Source organism: Lutjanus erythropterus, chromosome 9 (genome assembly GCF_056507025.1).
Source record: "Lutjanus erythropterus isolate fLutEry1 chromosome 9, fLutEry1.hap2, whole genome shotgun sequence".
In the NCBI taxonomy this organism is placed as follows: domain Eukaryota; kingdom Metazoa; phylum Chordata; class Actinopteri; order Lutjaniformes; family Lutjanidae; genus Lutjanus; species Lutjanus erythropterus.
Genome location: NC_139325.1, coordinates 20,077,956 through 20,095,940, shown reverse-complemented (window position 1 = coordinate 20,095,940; position 17,985 = coordinate 20,077,956). Strand labels below are relative to the sequence as shown.

Below are 17,985 nucleotides of genomic sequence, written 5' to 3'. Positions count from 1 at the left end.
CGCGAGCAGAAAAAATGTGTGCCGTGTGGTTTTACGCCAGGTAGGTCATTATTATTATTATTATTATTATTATTATTATTATTATTATTATTATTGTTATATTATATTATATTATATTATATTATATTATATTATGTTACTGTAGGACGTGAAATTACACCAAACTGTGGCTTCGATGATCGAGGAGGACGACACGACGTCCCCAGCATTCCGTGCAGAACTGGTACTTTTAATGATGGCAGCAGGGCTTATTGTCAGAATTGCGCCTCATGTCCTGCGGGGTTTGATGTTGTTACTCCCTGCAGTTCGACTTCTGACACACAATGCAAAGACATAAGGTATAAAGGCATATTCCTTAACGTCATATTGTTGTATATTATTGTGGCTGCCGTGGATTTGTCAGACAAAACCCGACCGAAATATAACCATGACGTCTGTGCACCATGCAGTGAAAATTTGACAAAAATCACACTTAACTCGACACACTCATCTTTCATGTCACGGTGCGGGAACAGATTAGAATGGGTTTTTTTTTATTTCGGGTAAAGACGCTTTGTGAAACATGTTATAAAGCTGCTCTTTCACCTCTTCTCATTTTCTGTAGACGCATGACGACCGCAGATCCAGTCAGAGTGAGTAAACGTCTTGTAGCATTATTTTCATGCTGTTTTGAGCTGGTGTATGATCTAAATTTCTCTTTCTCCGCAGGAAAAAACTACATCTACCACTGTTTCACCCTCCACGGTAATCCATATAATCCTAACCGTCATCTTGTGTGTCTGAAGCTAAACTGATAAACACAGGAAATTGTAAAGGCATTCCTAATGTGTGAAGGAAATGAAATCTCGTGTCAAAGCTCCCCAGTTTAATGGTTTCAGTCATGCAGTTCCTGCTTCTCAGATCATATTTGAAATAGTTCATAAATTAAGGTAAAATAGATAGAATGAAAATAATTTTAAGCATTATCTAAAATAATTAATTCCAATTTTCCATCTGCTTGCTGAACATAACTGTTTTTCTTTTTTTCTTTATTTAAGACAATAGGTTACTAGTACAGAATAGAGAAACCTACAATAATATGACATTAATGACATTTTCCTCTACAGGTTGTTATTATACCTTAAACCATTAAGTGATTTTGGTTTAAAATTACAGATGGTTTGATGTGAGACTGTGATAAATATTTTAATTAAATCTAATTAATTTTGTCCATCTAAAAATTGATACACTAAAATGATGGTATAATGCTTAAATCATGAGTGTCTCAGGGCCTCACATCACAATAGAGTATGCCATGATTTTACTGGGCATCTGTGTACATACTGTGGAAAAACAAGGCGAAAATTACCCCAGCAGTGCAAGGAAAAAATAAAAAAGAGAGACCCACACCCGCCACAGCCTGAGAGATATAGAAGTATTCACTGCTGTACCACCAGAATACAGAGCAGCTTCTTCTCTAAAGCGGAAACTCCTCAATCCATCCTCCTTGTTTCATCATAAATAAGAGAAGAGGGATGTGAAGTGCCCCATGGCTGCATTTGCTTTAGCCTCAAAAATGATTAAATCCATGCTTTTTTCCTTTTAGTATGTGTTCTGATTGTTTTGGCGTGGCTTTCTCAGTTTCACTTTTTCCAGTGTAATGGGTCTAAAGGGCACTTGGCTTGTGGTACTCAAAAACTACACATTTGAAATACTCAACAGCAATACCTCTTTCCAGAAATGTTACTTGAGGTAATCGGACCATGTTGTAGCAGTTGCACATAGGAGCTGTTTTCTTTCTGCTGAACTACACCCACCAACTGTACCACTGTGCAGAAGGACGAGTGCATCAACACGTGGATGAGAGGCTTGTGACTGCGACTGCGCCATGGACAGTAGAATAAATGGGCAGAGCCTCTAGGTCAGAGAAGTGGAGCCAAATGTGGAAGTGCTTTAAACCTGCATTGTGTCTAATAGCCAGCAGGGGCAACTCAGCTAGTTGCAAAAAGATTGCAGATTGTATTTAAGCTTATAAGACAATGACCCTACTTCTCATTAGATTTATGACCTCAGTAAACAGTTTCCTAATGAGTTTATGGTTGATATCTACAAAATTTGGCAACTTACAATAAATGATTTTAATGGACCCATGCAGGTAAGAGTTAGATTTTAATATTGTCCCTTCAGCAGCACACAATCATAACAGTTTACTCTGTTTTAATTTCAGGTTCAGACAAACCAAAGATCCACCTTAAATGCAATAACTACACAAACTGCCATCCTCTCACACTCTGCTGGCTCTGATGCACTGTGTAAGTCAAACAGACTAGGTCATGGAAAAAGAAGATGTTCTCCCCTTTCTAAATTCAGCCATGACCTTTTCTTGTTTTTGCAGGGGCAGTACCACTGGCTATTGTAATTTTCACCATGCTTGTCGTGTTATCTGCTTGTGTCTACATGAAACGGAAAAGAGGTATAAATACTGAAAGCAAAGATTTAAACACAGATAAGTCAGCATAAATGTGAAGGGCGTTGTCTGTGAACTAATCAGACTATGAAACTGTACAAAGCTGACTTGAGAACAAACATTCTTACAATAATTATCTTAGAATGGAATTTTACAGCAGGGGTGTTAATAACACCGATTATAACTCTGTGTGTCTCTTGTGTTTGGGTTGAACAAAGGTCAGCACACAGTGTTGAGTTATAACAGACGGTCATCATTCATCAATGCTGGATTCTCATCCCTTTCTGCTTCACCGGGTAACAATGATCTGGAAGATATTCTGAGTAAGTGGAAATCAAACTTTTGAGTGTCTGTTTATAGCTTGTTTATAGCTTGTTTATAGGCCTGTCATGCTCTGTATTTACTCCTAAGTGTTTATGCCTGAAAAGCCTGCTAGTTTAGTGTGTTTGAGTTTTCTTCTTGACCTGCTATCAGTCTGAAATGTTAAAAGCATACAAGTCCAACTGTTAACATATTACATTATGACTGTAAGTTAAGAAAAATGTAGGACTAGTAGCAACTCACTTTCCCAATCAGGCAAGTAGTCAAAAAATAATTAAACTACTTAACTATTTTGATTATCAATTGGTCATTAAAATGCTATTGTCTTGCTGTTTGGTTATGGACTGCAAAACAAGACATTTAAACGTGGTCTCTTAGACTGAAAAAACTGGGATGAACAACGAAGAGAAGAAAATTTGTGTTACTATTAAAGGAATATCTTATCCTATCTTATTTATTTTCTGAGATTTTGTTAACATGGAAGCCCCTGATTAAACATGAGTATTAATTGAAATCTTTGTTGTTATTTGATAACTGCTAATAAATAAGCCAGTTTGCACATGGGCAAGTAAAAATTGACTTTGGGCATATAGATTTGTGACTCACTTGCACGGCTGGGCTAATGAAAATGAAACCCTGAGATATCAAGTGATTTTACATAAAGTGTACATCTAGCTTTCTTTTCCCATTTGGAATCCCCAGCCAAAGAGGCTTCATATTTGTGATTGTCAAGCCAGCCCTCAGAAAACTTGTATTTACTTATCGTGCCCGTTCAGTCAATACTCCTCTGCAGAAAGTTTCCCACCAGCCCTGGCTGTCTGTGCAGCCTGTCCCAGACTTGGGGGCTGTGACTTACAGACATAAAGGCACCTCTGTGTAGGAGTTCAGGCTCTGTTGCACGTCATTTCATACCTTGTTTCACCAACATCATGCTCTCTCACACAGTGGTAATGCTGCAAATGCCATGAAAAACCCTCCGCTTGTACAATCACTTTGTTTAGAAATCCCAAATTTTACATTTTAGAAAACAAAATAGGGGCAACAGTCTGGAATAGATGTGGTTTCAAATATTAATAGCTCTTAACAGACTGGCTTTGATAAAAACACTCATGTTTACAATCACCACAAACATTAATTAAGGTTAGTGTATATGATACAAAGCCAAATTCCCCAAAAGTTGGGACCTTGTGTAAAATGTAAAAAATAGAATACAATAATTTCCAAATAGTTTTCAACCTATATTCAGCTGAATACCATACAAAGACAAGATAGTTAATGTTCAAACTTACTAACTTAATTGTTTGTGGTGAATATACACTCATTCTGAATTTGATGCCTGCAACACATTACTAAAAAGTTGGGCCAGGAGCTAAAAAACTTCCCTTAAAGTTAAGGATATGCTCTCACAAAACATCTTAGCCCTTGAAAGAGCTCCTAGGTGAAAAGAAGTTAGAAGTGGGGAGGAGAACTTTGAACAGGCTTAAGAAAATCTTAATTAGAGAAGAAAATGGCAGAAAGACGAAGCAGTGGAGAAACATTCTCCATACACTAAATAACAGTGAGTTAATGAAATGCTACAGATTTGATTGTGCAGACATAATGATTGTGATCAATCTCATTAGTCATGCTCAGATAACAATAGTCAGAGTAATAATAATAAACTTTTCTATATATCACTGTTCTCATCAAATAAAACCATTCAAGACAAATAAAACTTCTGTGTAACGCTATAATGGCACAGGAAAATGATCATTATGTGAAATAACTTAAAATCTATAATTTTCCATATGTAATCTATGTCCATTATCACTAAGTGTGTGTTTGTCTTTTTCACACCTAGCAAAGGGGTCAACCACAACACCTTCCTTGAAATCTTTAGGCTAAATTAGGAGCTCTCTGAGAATATTCTCAGAATGTGTGAGAGTACGGCCCCAGGTGCTCAGCTGTTCAGAGTTTCCATTGTCACATTGTCACATGTAGTAATATCTTTTATACAACCATGGTGCTTGCTTAGCTCTGGCTACTGACGCACATGACTATAAATGAAATAAAGTCATTGCTAAAAAGAGACAAAAGAATGCATTTTTCTTTTGTAGGTCCTGCCATCCTATCAGCACCTTTACAGACAGTACTGGACAACCTGGATGTTCTGGAGGAGCTGGTGATTTTACTGGATCCAGAAAGCCATGGAGTAAAGAACACCAAACACCTGGCATCTCATTGCTCCTTCCCTTCTACCTGGATTACTTACACCTACTCTATGAGGGAGAGCAAGAGCCCCCTGAAAGCCGTGTTGGAGGGTGTCACCAGCAGGCACCCCGACTGGACAGTAGGGCACCTGGCTAAGCTGCTCAGACAGATGGATCGCAATGACGCCATCTCTGTTCTCGCCAAACTCAGACAGAATGAGATAGTCATGTAGGACATGAAGGGTCTGATGAAAGATGCTTTGGAGTTGGATTAGAGGAGTGTTGGATCCACTGTCAGTGGACCTTGACACCTAGCAGAAACTTAGGCCAGTAGCTGCCAGTAAAAACCTTTTTTGTGCCTTGAAGTGCCTGTATCTGCTCTTCTGTTTGTATTTTGGTGCAATAGCTCTGAACAAAAATATAAACACTTATTTTTGCTCCCATTTTCCATAATTTGAAGTTAAAAAAAAAAAAATCTAAGACTTATGCACACAAAAAGTTTATGCCTCTCAAATTTTGTTCCCAAAATTAGTCAATGCTAGTGAGCACTTATGTTTTGCCAAAATAATTAATCCACCTGACAGATGTCATATATCATTAAACAGCATGATTATTGCACAGGTCTGTCTTGACCTGGTCACAATAAAAGGTCACTCTAAAATGTGCAGTTTGATCCTAAAAAAATAGACGTTGAACACTGGCTGTTTCATGTAGAACTACATGTACCATATAACTTTGCCCTCCTGGGAAAAATGTGGCATCTGTAGCACTGTGTGAAATAGCCATAACTCAGTACCTAAAAAAAATAGTTTTTTTCAGGCTAAAACTGCACACTTTAGAGTGACCTCTTCTTTTTACCAGTCCAAGACAAACTTCTTAAATAATTCTGGTGAGTAATCGGCATATCTACATGCCACACCTGTCAGGTAGATGGATTATCTCAGCAAAGTACTCAGTAACAAACTTTTTGAAAAAAAATTTGAGATAAACCTTTTGTGTGCACAGATGTTAGATGTTTACTCCAAGTCATGAAAAACGGGAGCAGAAACAAGTGTTTCTGCTCCCGTGCTTTCTTCCAAATAATGAATCTAACTAAATATGAATAATTCTGATTTAAGAAAAGTGACATTCCAGTTAATGATTATTGCTTCACATTGCTATTTTGTTTTCTACTTTCATAATAAAAAATGGAATTTGTTCAAACATCTTAACATCTTTATTAAGCAAATAACATTATAAATAAAAAAGTGCATAGAAAAATTAAACAGGTTTAGAAATATGTATACAAATATTTACAAACTCAAGGTTTATTTGTACATGGTAACAAAGACGTAAATTTAAAGATCACATATTTTCTCATTTGTATGTCTTTTACACTTACTTTAAAATAACCCTACTATATATATATATATATATTTATTTATATATATGTGTGTATATATAACATACAGCTTTCTTAACAGATTCTGGGAGAGATGGTCATGATAACTTAAGGTTTTTGACTAGTGCTTTGCATCCTTCATTGCAAACACACACCCACAAGATGACACAAACAGATGCACTCACACGCACGCACGCACGCACGCACGCACGCACGCACGCACACACACGCACACGCGCACACACACACACACACACACCAGCTCTGCAGGACATTAAAACCAACCTACACTTAAATTATCATCCTCTCTTTTTGCATCAGTATTCCCAAACATCTGTGTAAACAGCTGAGGTAGAATCCTTGCAAGGAGTTGGGAGTGACTCTGCTCTTGTTGTCAGATAGGTGATTGACACAAGTTAATCTGGGCTCCATCCCAGTGATTGGACATGCAAGAAGGAAAAAGGGATTAAGATCAAGACAAAACATGACGAAATTTTCTCTAATAAGTTTGAAAAGAAAAGGGTCGGGGGTGGGGATGGGGGAAGATGATCATGGGCTTGGGGAGGTTAACAGTGCTCATTTTACTCCTGTGGATGATTCTAAGACCGTCAGTTATCTACCATAACAAAAAAATAAAATAAAAATGATTCTTTAAAAATACCTGCTTTAGAACAATTTCTGACATAAAGGCTTAAATGCATGACACAACTGCCCCAAAAGAAAATTCAAGTAAATTAGTGAAACAAAGGACATCATTCGTAAACAAAACAACAAAAAAAAAGGATACAAATGTGGGAGATCTCCTAATACACTAGACTGCCACCGTTTATACAAAGCACAACCTTTTACCATTAAAATATAAATCTAAACACGAATAAATAGAACTACCAATTTGAACAGTGTGTGAATTAGATTAGCCTCATCAATGATGCCGCTGAACATCGACTAAGAACATTACATTAAACATTATTTTAAGGTGCTGAGTGCATTCTCTCAGCTCAATTTTAGACTTAACGTTTTCTCCAACAGCAACAGTCTCAAGCCTGGTGCAGGAGCTGAATGGACACACTCAGTGGCGATGCTTTATACCAGTGCTCTCCCTGATTAAGAGATATACTGTTGCAGGTTTCACGAAGATGAAGATAATTTGTATGTTTGATGGTTAGTTATGTGCAACTGTAGGGCAGCAAAGTCTTATTGCAATAGGTAATGAGCATCTGCCATGAGAATAATAAAATATATTTTAAAAAAACTGATATTCACAACTCTTCACTTTTGGCTTGGGTAGTGTTTGCTACATACACTGTACATCAAGAAAAAAAGTCTTAAAAGACATGTTTCTTTCTTTATAAATATGACACTATGTTATTGATTGAAACCGTTACATGGCGATAACCTATTTTTAACACAGGAACAGGGGAGGTGAAAAACAGCAGAGGTTATGATCTAAGGTGTGAAAACTTAGCAGACACTCAGTATTTCAAAGGTGAGAAGAGTGCTGCTCGAGTGCATAAATTTAAGATAAATGTTCTCAGCAGGGTGAATAAACAGCTAAACAATTCCTGATTTGCAGTCCAACTAAAGACTTTAAAGACCTTTCAAAGCTTAGCACCATGGTCGTTTTGTTGTTTAGAAAAAAAAAAAAGTCTAAAAAGAAGTAATTTTAACAACAGAGAAGTATTAAATGTAAGATAAAACACACAAATGAAGGTTTGGGTGAATGTATGGCTCAAGAACTGACTTCACTGCACAGATGGGGCTGTAATGTCCCCATCACTGGAGGATGGAGCAATCGTGATCACAAGTGTACTATAGACAAACATAAGTCTCAAAGCCTAGCTATAGGGTTTCAGCAATGATTCAAACAGATAAGGCTTGACGTGTGTATATCAAAGAAATTCTGTTGGTGTCATCTATACTGATCCAAAAATCCCCTAAAACATCCGTTTTTTTTTATGAACACCAAAACCACTTCCTCCACATTATTAACTGCTGTGCCAGCTGTAACTCTGAGCTCCTCACAGGCAGAAGTACCTTGTGAACACACATCAGGTGAGAAACTCTGCAAAACTTATGCATTTTCTGTGCAGGCTCTCCTCTTCTTCTTCGATCCATAAAATGTCCACATATCACTTCCTGTCTGGTCTCATAGTGGCTAATTCCCACGGCCTCCCCAAGCCCAATCCAGTGCCACCTTAATTTAAGGCTTACTAGTAAACAGGTTTCTCTCCTTTTCATGTTTCAGTTGAGGAAACGGCGACAGCGCCGGGCCCCACAGTTACAGTTGAGTTTGTTGCTGGCGTCTTCAATGGGGAACTTGTAGTCATAGGTGAGCTCCTCCCCTCTGTAGATCTTCCGAAGAGCAAAGATAACAATGTGCTTCCGGCCTTCCACATTGATAACTCGTGAGTAGCAGTTGGGTTCACAGGAGTGGTTGATGAATCTTGCTGCATTGCCATGCATGGTTGCATCCACCACATCAAAGTCATCGATGCGGAACATGTAACAGCCAATGCCCTGCAAAGACAAAAAATGAAAGCTATCGATTCATCCTCTCTCCTTTCTGAACTCTGATCCTCAATTACAACCTACATTAGTGTGAAACTGAGTAAAGAAACAGAGACCCGACAAACCTTGCCGTCATAGTACTTTTCCCTTTTGTCAGTGAGCACTGAGCGAATGACGATGCCTGCGTATTCAATAACCATCTCCCCTGCTTCGATGTTCCTCTTGCAGAAAAGACCGCGGCCATGGATAGCAGACCTGCAGCAGACGCACAAAGGGTCACAACTGGTTAGGTCGGATAAGTTAATTTATTGTACTGATTACAGCCAGCAATTTCTTCTTTGAAATTTCCATTCTGTCTTGTTTCACGTTTATTTACTTAACTTGGGTGAATAAGTGTCTGTTTCTGAGTCGTAGGTCAGTGGGCTTTTGTTTTCAGGATAATGGCCTTAGCTGACAGGCAGTTAACAGTTAGAAAAAGTTGATCAACATAAAGTGTAGGACTTGTTGTCACTTGTCATTGTCAGTCGTATAATATAGTATAATACAGCGAGTGTGAAGGTTAAGGACTTGATTATACTCTGAAAGACACACATACAGGGACGGCTGTGGACACCACAGACACCTATTGGTTCGGTTTACACTACTTTCTGGAGTCCACTTGGAGGAGAGTGTTCCTGCAACCTGCAACCTGCAGCCATCCTGCCATCCAACTCGCACTTGAATTTGGACTGCAGTGTTCATTTTTGAATGCTATGGTTTTGCATATTTCACATTTTAGCTCAAAGAGACTGAGCATTAACTTAAGTCACCTGAGCAAACAAAGGTGGGGAAAAAATACGAATAAAAATAATTTAGTCTATTAATGCAAACAGTGGGCTAGCATAGCAACAATTCTGAAATTTTTAACGGATATAATAAAGTTTTAGATTTTTGATTCCGTTTAAAAATCTTTGCTCAAGTCAAAAACTGATCTTTCGTTTATGACTATATACCAGCCTCATTGGGCTGTTGTGTTTAATTCTAATTAGGAAATGTCCACATACTAACATACTAAATGATAACCATAGCAAACATTATCCGTTACATCATATACCGTCAATATGTTGGAATTTTCATTGGCAGCATGTCAGCATTTTGCTCAAAAGAACCCTACAACTAACGACAGCCAGACAGAACTGCAAACACGGCTGTTGTCTCTTACCTCATTCTCATCTGAGAAGTGAAGTGAGTCAGATACATGTTGCACTTGCACAATGGAACACATTCATTTTAATTTATAGAGCTATCTGCACCAGCTGTGTTTCAACAATGTCTCACAGGCATAAACACAACCTTAACAGTTTGTTCAGATGTTAAGTCTATTTAGTCAGCAATGTGTGTGTAAATACAAGATTGATGCCCTTTGAAAAGGCACTGAATACATGTATTTATTTATATTTTGTTAACAGGTCTGTGGGTTTGTAATCCCACAGACTCTTCCTCCACTACCTAGCAGCTGCGAAGAGGCTGTACATATATTGCCACCAGAGTTCACTGCTAAACTTTTATTCCTCTGCTCTTATCAATAAAACTGTCTGCTCTGAGCACAACCACCGATATTCTCTCGCTTACGTTCAACTCACCACACACACACACACACACACACACACACACACACACACAGAGCTGTGCTTTTGCCACAGTGGATATACATCAGGAATATAAAAACTGCACGATGAGTGATGCTGATGTGATGTTACTTTTCTGCAGTTGTATCTTAAGGCACATCTGAGCAACAGCTGCTGCGTGCATTTTAAGTATTGTCAGTTTCTGTTCAGTAGTTCCCAGGAAAAAGAAATGCCAGAGCCATGTGATAAACAACTTAGCCTTCCATGAGTTTGAATGGTTGTACACAGGGCTGATAAAGTAATTACTGCACACCAGGTGGGTCAGCTCTCGTTTGCATCTGTGTTAGTAGGATTCCAAGTCACCACACCATCTATATGTGATTCTGTGATTTAATTTTTTTGCAGTACGTTTTTTTGAGGTGTAATTGTAACCACAGGGCTCCAGAAATACAATATCGCTGCAACTTCTTGTTTGAATAACTTTGTACAAAATCTTCACAATTTGGTTACAAAATTCAAAATGTGCTTCACAATTTCATTGTTCCCACCCAAAATGTTAAAATCCAACATTGCTGTCACCAGATGGTCTTCAGATGATAACAAGCACAAATGTTTCAAGCATGACATATAATTAGCAAATGTAGTTCTGTGCTGACCTGTACACGCCTACAGCCTCCTTTGATGTCCTTTCCAGATGTCTGAAGCGCATGGCCATGGGCAACTCCAAACTAGTAGCCCGTCTATGAGAAAGAGCAGACCAAAATCATCCAAAAAGAAAAGATTATTTTCCATTTTAGTTAAAAAAAAAAAAAAAAGGTCTGAAGAGCTGAAAATATTTAGAAAAAAAATAAACCACATTTACAATTCTAAAAGGTTATATTTAAGTTTCAATACAAAATTGTCAAAAAAAACAAACAAAAAAACTTTAGAGAGCCTTTTTTTAATCAAATAGCACAGTGCATTTGAAAGTGTTAAGACTACGTTTAACCCAACAAAATCTACAACTGTGGGATGTGAAGGCTGACCTTGTGGACTTTAAAAGAACCTCATCTTCCTCATCATCATAAGGCCCGATGTCAGGAAGCTGTCTATGCTGAGAAGCCAGGAAGTTAAAGATGTCAAATGTGGACTTCCTGTTAAGAGAAGTTAGACGATTAAAACAGGTCTAGAGAGGTATGGATACATCAATCATCTTATCCATAAAGTGAAATACAAAAAGTAAAATACTTGTTAAAACATTACACTATCACGTGTAAAGCTGTCACCTGTACTCTTTTCCACCCAAATTTAGAAAAAAGGATTTAAGATTAGATGCAATAAAGCCTCAATATCACTAAGCAAAACTGATGAGAATCAGAATTGATCAGTGTGTGATCATTGTCATTTCTGTATGGTCATTGTGTTTACAGCACTACTGTTAATCCCTAAAAACACTGAAGCCTGAACACAGTAATAGTAACTGGTCTACATACCTCAGGTACAGCTCAGAACGCGCACAGCCACTGGGGTTAACAGGAAGGTCGTCCTCCTGGCTGAACTGTTTGAAGAAACGGAAGGTGTGGCGCTGACAACGATGGGCTCCTTGAAGTTGCTCCAGCAAAAACACCACAGCATCATGGACCAGACCCAGCATATGAGCACCGGTGAGCCTATGAAAGGTCAGAGGTCTCAGCCTCGCAATTGCTCGTGCCTCCTGCACCCCGTCTATCACTGCTTTCCAAGCCACTGGTAGGAAAGATGGGAATTAGAGGTTATAAAGTGAATACAGTGATTTACAGAATAATGATGTCATGAATATCATTTTATTATTTTGAGAACATGCCAGATAATTTGTAGGCTTTTGGGGGAAATATTTCTTATGCATTATTATTCTTACCCTCAATACTGTCGGCCTCTACACTGAAACCATCATCGCTGGTTATCTCGAACCTTAAGTGTGGCTGGTCTCTGTTGGTTGGACATTCCTCGTCCTCGTCAGAAGACAGTGGTTCATCATCTGAGGTAGAAGCAGCGCCTAACAAAACGCAATTAATACAGTCAGTCTGTCACACTACATTTAAACGTTATGGCTACAATTTAAGCAAAGTCAAAGGCTGACACTATTGAACTGAACTGACAAAAATCATTACATTATGCAATTAAAACTCAAGAATACCAGAGTATTTATTCCAGTCAGTCAGGTTGCTGTGTCCAACTGGCTCCCAACCATGCTGTTTCCCTTGTTCACCCCGAGACATGTAATCCCACGGTTCTGATCTGAGAAAGACAAAAATGTTTTTCAAACAAACTTTTAAACAGAAAACTAACATTAGTAACCAAATAACATAATACATAAAACATAATGTGTAACAGTTCTCCCGTGTAATAAACTATTTCCTGAACCAACAATGAGAACACTGAAGGCATAATGCTCTAGCACAGGGGTTTTCAAAACAACATAATTCACCAATGGTGCAAAAAAAAAAAAAAAATACTATACCATAGCATGTTCCACAACTCTGACAACTCTTACTAGTGTGTATAATTAAAGCAATTTCTCTTTTCAGTTTCTTGTGTTAGCCCATTTTTAAACAAGCAGGTTGGATCTAATATTTAAGATTAGAGGTGCAATAATGGGCTGATTGATCTATTAGTTTATTAAAGGTTTTTATAATAGGTTAATGGTTAAATATGTAAGGACTTTCTTCATCAATAGACCTTTTTCATGGCAGCCATTTTAACATGAAGCAGTAAGGTAAACACAGACTTAAAAAATTATATTTATTAAGGTTCCGTTCCATTTAGGTAAAACAGTCAGGATGCTGCTATTGTGCATGTTGGCTAACTTGAAAGGCTCTGCTACAGTAAAAGGTACAAGACCTCACTTATTTTCATTAATTCAACTTGTGCTTACTTTCTTTTTCTTATCACCATGGCTGTAATATGAAAAAGGTCAAATAATTGACGGTGAAATTAATCATTTATTGCAGCCCTGTTTAAAACCAGTAAAATCTTACCCCGAGCTGTCAGAATCGCTTATATGCTCCTCCTTTAACTCATCCAGGTTCAGTACTCCTTTCACTGTTGGGGTCTTGATGCGGACTCCTGAGGCTCTGCTAGAAATGGTGGGAAAGGTAGGTCTGCGGCGCTCCTCTTCCTCAGTGACGGGCTCTGGTGGTAGGAAATCAACTTTTGATTTCTTTGTCACGATACGGTCTGAAAGTGAAGACACTCTCTTCATGCGGACATGGGTGCGAGGGCGGGGCGCAGGAGCTGGCGCTGGTATTGGTGATGGAGAGCGAGGCAATTCCGGAGCTTCTGGTTCAATTAATAGGCCAGGTGGCAAAACAAGCGAGGAGGGGCTCAGCGTCCGAAGTCCACTCCACTTGGGGGTGTAATTACTTGCCATTGCTTGGTTGATAATTGCTTGAGCACTTTCAGCAGGAGTCATGGGAGGATTGTCAGTTGACAGAGCAGGCTGTCCTGAGGCTTTGGCGGACTTGGATTTTCTGGATGTGCTAGACTCCTTCTTCTTCTTTGTTTTTTTAGACTCTGGAGCAGTTTCATCTTTTGATGCTTTTGTACTTTTCCTTGGTTTCTTCACATTAACTGATGCAACTGCACCATTGCTAGTGTGAGTAAGCAGCTGCGTAATTGTGGTTGGATTCTGTACTGATGGTGTAACCGATGGAGGAACTGCTGCTGTTGTGTTGGCCCCTGGGGGTGGAGCAGTCATATTACCAGCTGCTGCCAGTGTGGCTGACAGTGCGTTGCTTTGCAGAAGGCTGGCGATCTGAGTGACGCAATTGTAAGAAGGGGAGTTGGGAGTGGGCAGCTGGAAAGTGTTACTTTCTGGGTTCTTGACGAAGATCTGGCCGAGGCGGTTCACCAGCAGGACATGCGGGGTGGGATCCACATTTGGACCTCCCACCTCCTTCACAGTAAGAATGGCATGTCCGGGTAAAGCCTGGGGAACCACTGGCTGCTGAGGTTCTAACGCTGGCCTGGGTGTAGAAAAGTTGATGGATATTGTGTGACCAGATGTAGCTTCCTTCTGCACAGATGAAGAGCTGTACCCATTTAAGATCACAGGGGCTGATGTGGTTTGGACTGGTGTTACTGGACATTGTGTTGACAGTCCAGAGAGAGAGGACAACGATGCAGAGGAGGAAACGATGGTGACACCTGTGGAACCCAATGGCTGTGTCTGTGTGGAGAAGACGGGTAGAGTGACAGTTCCACAAGTTCCTGCTGGAGGACATGTGCCTGATGTAGCTGACAACACTGAATCATTTTGAGGGGCAACATTTAGCAGTGTCTGTGTCATATCTCCAACAGGACTGAGGGTGGTTAGTTTAGTCGACTCCATGGATGGGAAGGTGGTTGCATCGTGTGAGGATGTGACTGGCTGAAGTGTGATACTTGTTAAAGGAGGCTGACTGAAACCTGGTATGCAGGAGTACATCTGCAAGGAGTCTACGAGGCCTTGAGAGGGGTTTGGTTCATCTGTGGACATTAAAGGGGCAGGCTGGAGAAGATCCAGCAGGGTATCCTGACTGTTATCAGCACAGTTTCCCAATGAGGGGTCCATTGCATTAGCTGTCAAGTGGTTCATTAACACAGCAGGGCCCTCAGTTGATGATACAAAATGGCTGCTGTCAGGCTCTGGGTTCAGCGGTTTGCAAGCTTCAGACTGTTGGGTCTCAAGTGATGTGCCTTCCAGCAGAGGAACCATCTCAGTTAAATGTGGACTAGGGTCACATCTCTCAAGAACAAGAGGTGTTCCAGAGGCAAATCCTAAACTGGAACCCTGGAATAAGTCCTCTGAAAATGAGGTCTCAGGCACCTTTGTGAGTAAGTTAGGCAGAGCATCATGAACTGGAGTAGGAAGCACGGTCTCTTCATTTACTAAAGGAGTGTCAGAGCATGGCTCTTTGAGTGGAGAGTCTCTGGAAATGTCTGGAGAAATGAATCCCATGTTGTCCTCATTTAATTGACTGGTATTGTATGATTTAAGCGGATCATGAAGTAAACTCTCTGTAGGTTCTTTGTTGGCAACTGAGATGGTGACTGATGATGAATCACTGGATGATGTTTCGGGGAAAAGACTCTGAACAGCCTGTGTGCTGTTTGTAGTTTCTGATTCAGGGGTATTTTTATTATTTAGGTTTTTGGCTTGAATCTGAGCTTGACTAGAACCCTCCACTTTCTGAGCATCATCATTGGCCGCTATACTTGCATCACTCTCTGTACCATCATCTACACCATCCAGCTGAGCCATAGGCCGGGAAGAAGGGGAGGAGGGAGACTTGGAATGATCTTTTGATCCAGGACAGCTGACTATTGTCCGTGAAAAGTCAAAATAGTGCTCCATATCATCATCAGAGGAGCTGTTGCCCAAGTCATCCCTGGCTGCAGACCGTGGCAGGTTGGCAACAAGAGGCTTCCTCTTGTGTACCTCTGGGGCTCTTCCCCAAAACTCATCCTGATCATCACCTTCCACCACTATTTGCCCACCACAGTTCATTGCCACACCTTCATTCAGGAGTGTCTCTTCAATTTCCAACTCTGTCCTCATCTCCTGGCCAAGACTCATGCTGTGATCCTTGTGGAATGAGCCATAGGGAAAATCGTCCTCACCCTTCTGTTGGTCTAAGTCCCCCTGGGGTGATGTACCATTTGCAGGAGAGACGTCTTCAGGCTCTGGCGAAGCTAAGAAGTTGTGCGGCACCTCGACTGAGTCTGACTGGCTCAGATCAAATGACAAGCGTGATCTGGGTATGGATGAAGAGAAAGACAGACTTGGAGAGGGAAATATGCCTGCACTGTCTTGCCAAGTGGACTGAGGAAAAAAAGACGAGGTACAGTGAGTCATTGTATTTCCAGGGCATCGGACTGAAGAAGCACTTCTCCCTCCAACTGGGCGGGGTGAGGGAGAATTTATCAGGTTTTCTGTAGCACCAAGTGGGAACAGTGGTGAAGTGGGAAGGGAAGATTTTCCAGAGCGAAGGGTGACTGGTCCAGCCAGAGGGCTCAGAGGAGGGGGGGAAATGTGGCTGCGAGGGCCTGTCTGTGAGTGTGGGCTGTGGCGACGAGCCCGTCGAGTCTCCTCCAGATCACTTATGGTTAGTATGTGGTGGGGTTTCAGCTGGGTTAGTCCTGAGAAGAAATCAGAGTTAATATGCAGCTTGAAACTCGTCTGCTTCTTATTGCATCAACATATTATTTTGTCAGTGAATTAAAATAATATTGTGAATGTATATTTTACCTGGGGATGGAAGAGGTCGGGACATTCCTCCAGCTGGTCTCCTGGTTTGGGAATAGCTGGGAATCTTTGGCCTTGCACCGTGATCTGACTTGAGTAGTGGTTGAGAGGTTTCCTCCGTTGGGGGTTGGGGTTCTGTTATATCAGTCTCTTGGGCTTCAGATTCTGAGGATTCATAAAACACAGTTTATGAAACTATTAGTGTCTTTATCTATCAGCTAACAGCAACTCTATTCCTAATGTACTGCAATTTCTTGGTAGTAAAACACGAACCGGGTAGTGGACAGGGGCTGTGAGCAATGGTGTGATTATCTCCTTGGTCAGGCATCTCCTCAACAGGCTTCTCAGGAACAACAGGTCGGACCTCCCGGACTGTACATGTGTATTTGCACTGGCGCAATGGATTCACTGTACTCCAGTACCAACGAGAACACCTTAGGAAGGGAAACCAAAGTTTTAAACACACTTCTCATTCCATGATGCAAATGTGATTTAGTTCGAAAAGAAAAAAAATGCAACTTACTGAAAACCCACAGGACACAGTTTTCCTTTGTTAGCTGAAAGTTCTGTTAGCACACCAAGTCTGTCTATCTGCAAGGAACCTGAGAAGTGACAATATGGATACAAATCATTAGTTTAACATTGCTCATATTAATAATTTCCATGGAGTAAATAGGAAACATGTTAAAAGAAAGGCACATACCGATCATGACATTGATTAATTCTGGTTCCAGTCCAGTCAAGAACTTTCTCCGGAGGCTGATGCCCTCAAAATCCACATAAACCCTGCGGTTTACTTCAAATTCTTGACCAGTTATCATCTGTACAACACAGAAAAACAGGAGATAATAAATCACAAACTGAAATTCCAAACCTTTACACTGATCGAGTAAGAGACAAGTGGGAAGAACAGAAGTTACCCTGCCACTGATGAGATGTCTGTGTTTGTAGCAATAGACCTTCTTATCATCCTGGAATACACAGTGACGGGAGCGGGCACACATGAAGTGATAGTTGCTTTGACAAGATGTCAGGCAGCAGCCCACTGTGGCCCCCGTCTGGTTGCAGCGTTCACACCGCTAAGAGAGGGGTGGGATTGATGGATGAAATGTAAGGAGTCAGAGTAATGAAGGAACAGCAATTATGACAATGTATATTTGTTCATGGGTAGACCCTGACAGATCCATTGTTAAAGATTTATTTTTACTGATGTTATTATAGTTTACTAAAACGAAACTCAAAACTAAAACTAAGTGTGAAAAAAATTTAGTTGCGTGAAATAAAAATAA

At 40.2% G+C, this 17,985-nt stretch overlaps 2 protein-coding genes across 3 annotated transcripts in view; one reads left to right on the top strand and one right to left on the bottom strand.

The window, feature by feature from the left end:
- The first annotated feature begins 2,134 nt into the window (after positions 1-2,134).
- igflr1 (IGF-like family receptor 1) lies at positions 2,135-5,922 on the top strand. Its single transcript, XM_084726438.1, has 3 exons — positions 2,135-2,452; positions 2,665-2,769; positions 4,864-5,922. Exons 1-3 carry the CDS (start codon positions 2,407-2,409, stop codon positions 5,187-5,189), a joined length of 477 nt encoding a protein of 158 aa, XP_084582564.1. The 5' UTR covers positions 2,135-2,406; the 3' UTR covers positions 5,190-5,922.
- Positions 5,923-6,149: 227 nt separating this feature from the next.
- kmt2bb (lysine (K)-specific methyltransferase 2Bb) overlaps positions 6,150-17,985 on the bottom strand; it is a 29,901-nt gene continuing 18,065 nt past the window's right edge. For both annotated transcript variants that reach the window (XM_084726395.1, XM_084726396.1), the window contains exons 24-36: positions 17,617-17,775; positions 17,400-17,517; positions 17,220-17,298; positions 16,970-17,130; positions 16,700-16,861; positions 13,449-16,590; positions 12,608-12,708; positions 12,329-12,466; positions 11,925-12,177; positions 11,478-11,585; positions 11,109-11,192; positions 8,971-9,100; positions 6,150-8,854 (exon numbers count right to left, since the gene is read on the bottom strand). In XM_084726395.1, coding sequence (XP_084582521.1) covers positions 8,579-8,854; positions 8,971-9,100; positions 11,109-11,192; positions 11,478-11,585; positions 11,925-12,177; positions 12,329-12,466; positions 12,608-12,708; positions 13,449-16,590; positions 16,700-16,861; positions 16,970-17,130; positions 17,220-17,298; positions 17,400-17,517; positions 17,617-17,775 — 4,911 coding nt within the window. In that variant the 3' untranslated portion in view covers positions 6,150-8,578. The remainder of the gene's footprint in view (positions 8,855-8,970; positions 9,101-11,108; positions 11,193-11,477; positions 11,586-11,924; positions 12,178-12,328; positions 12,467-12,607; positions 12,709-13,448; positions 16,591-16,699; positions 16,862-16,969; positions 17,131-17,219; positions 17,299-17,399; positions 17,518-17,616; positions 17,776-17,985) is intronic.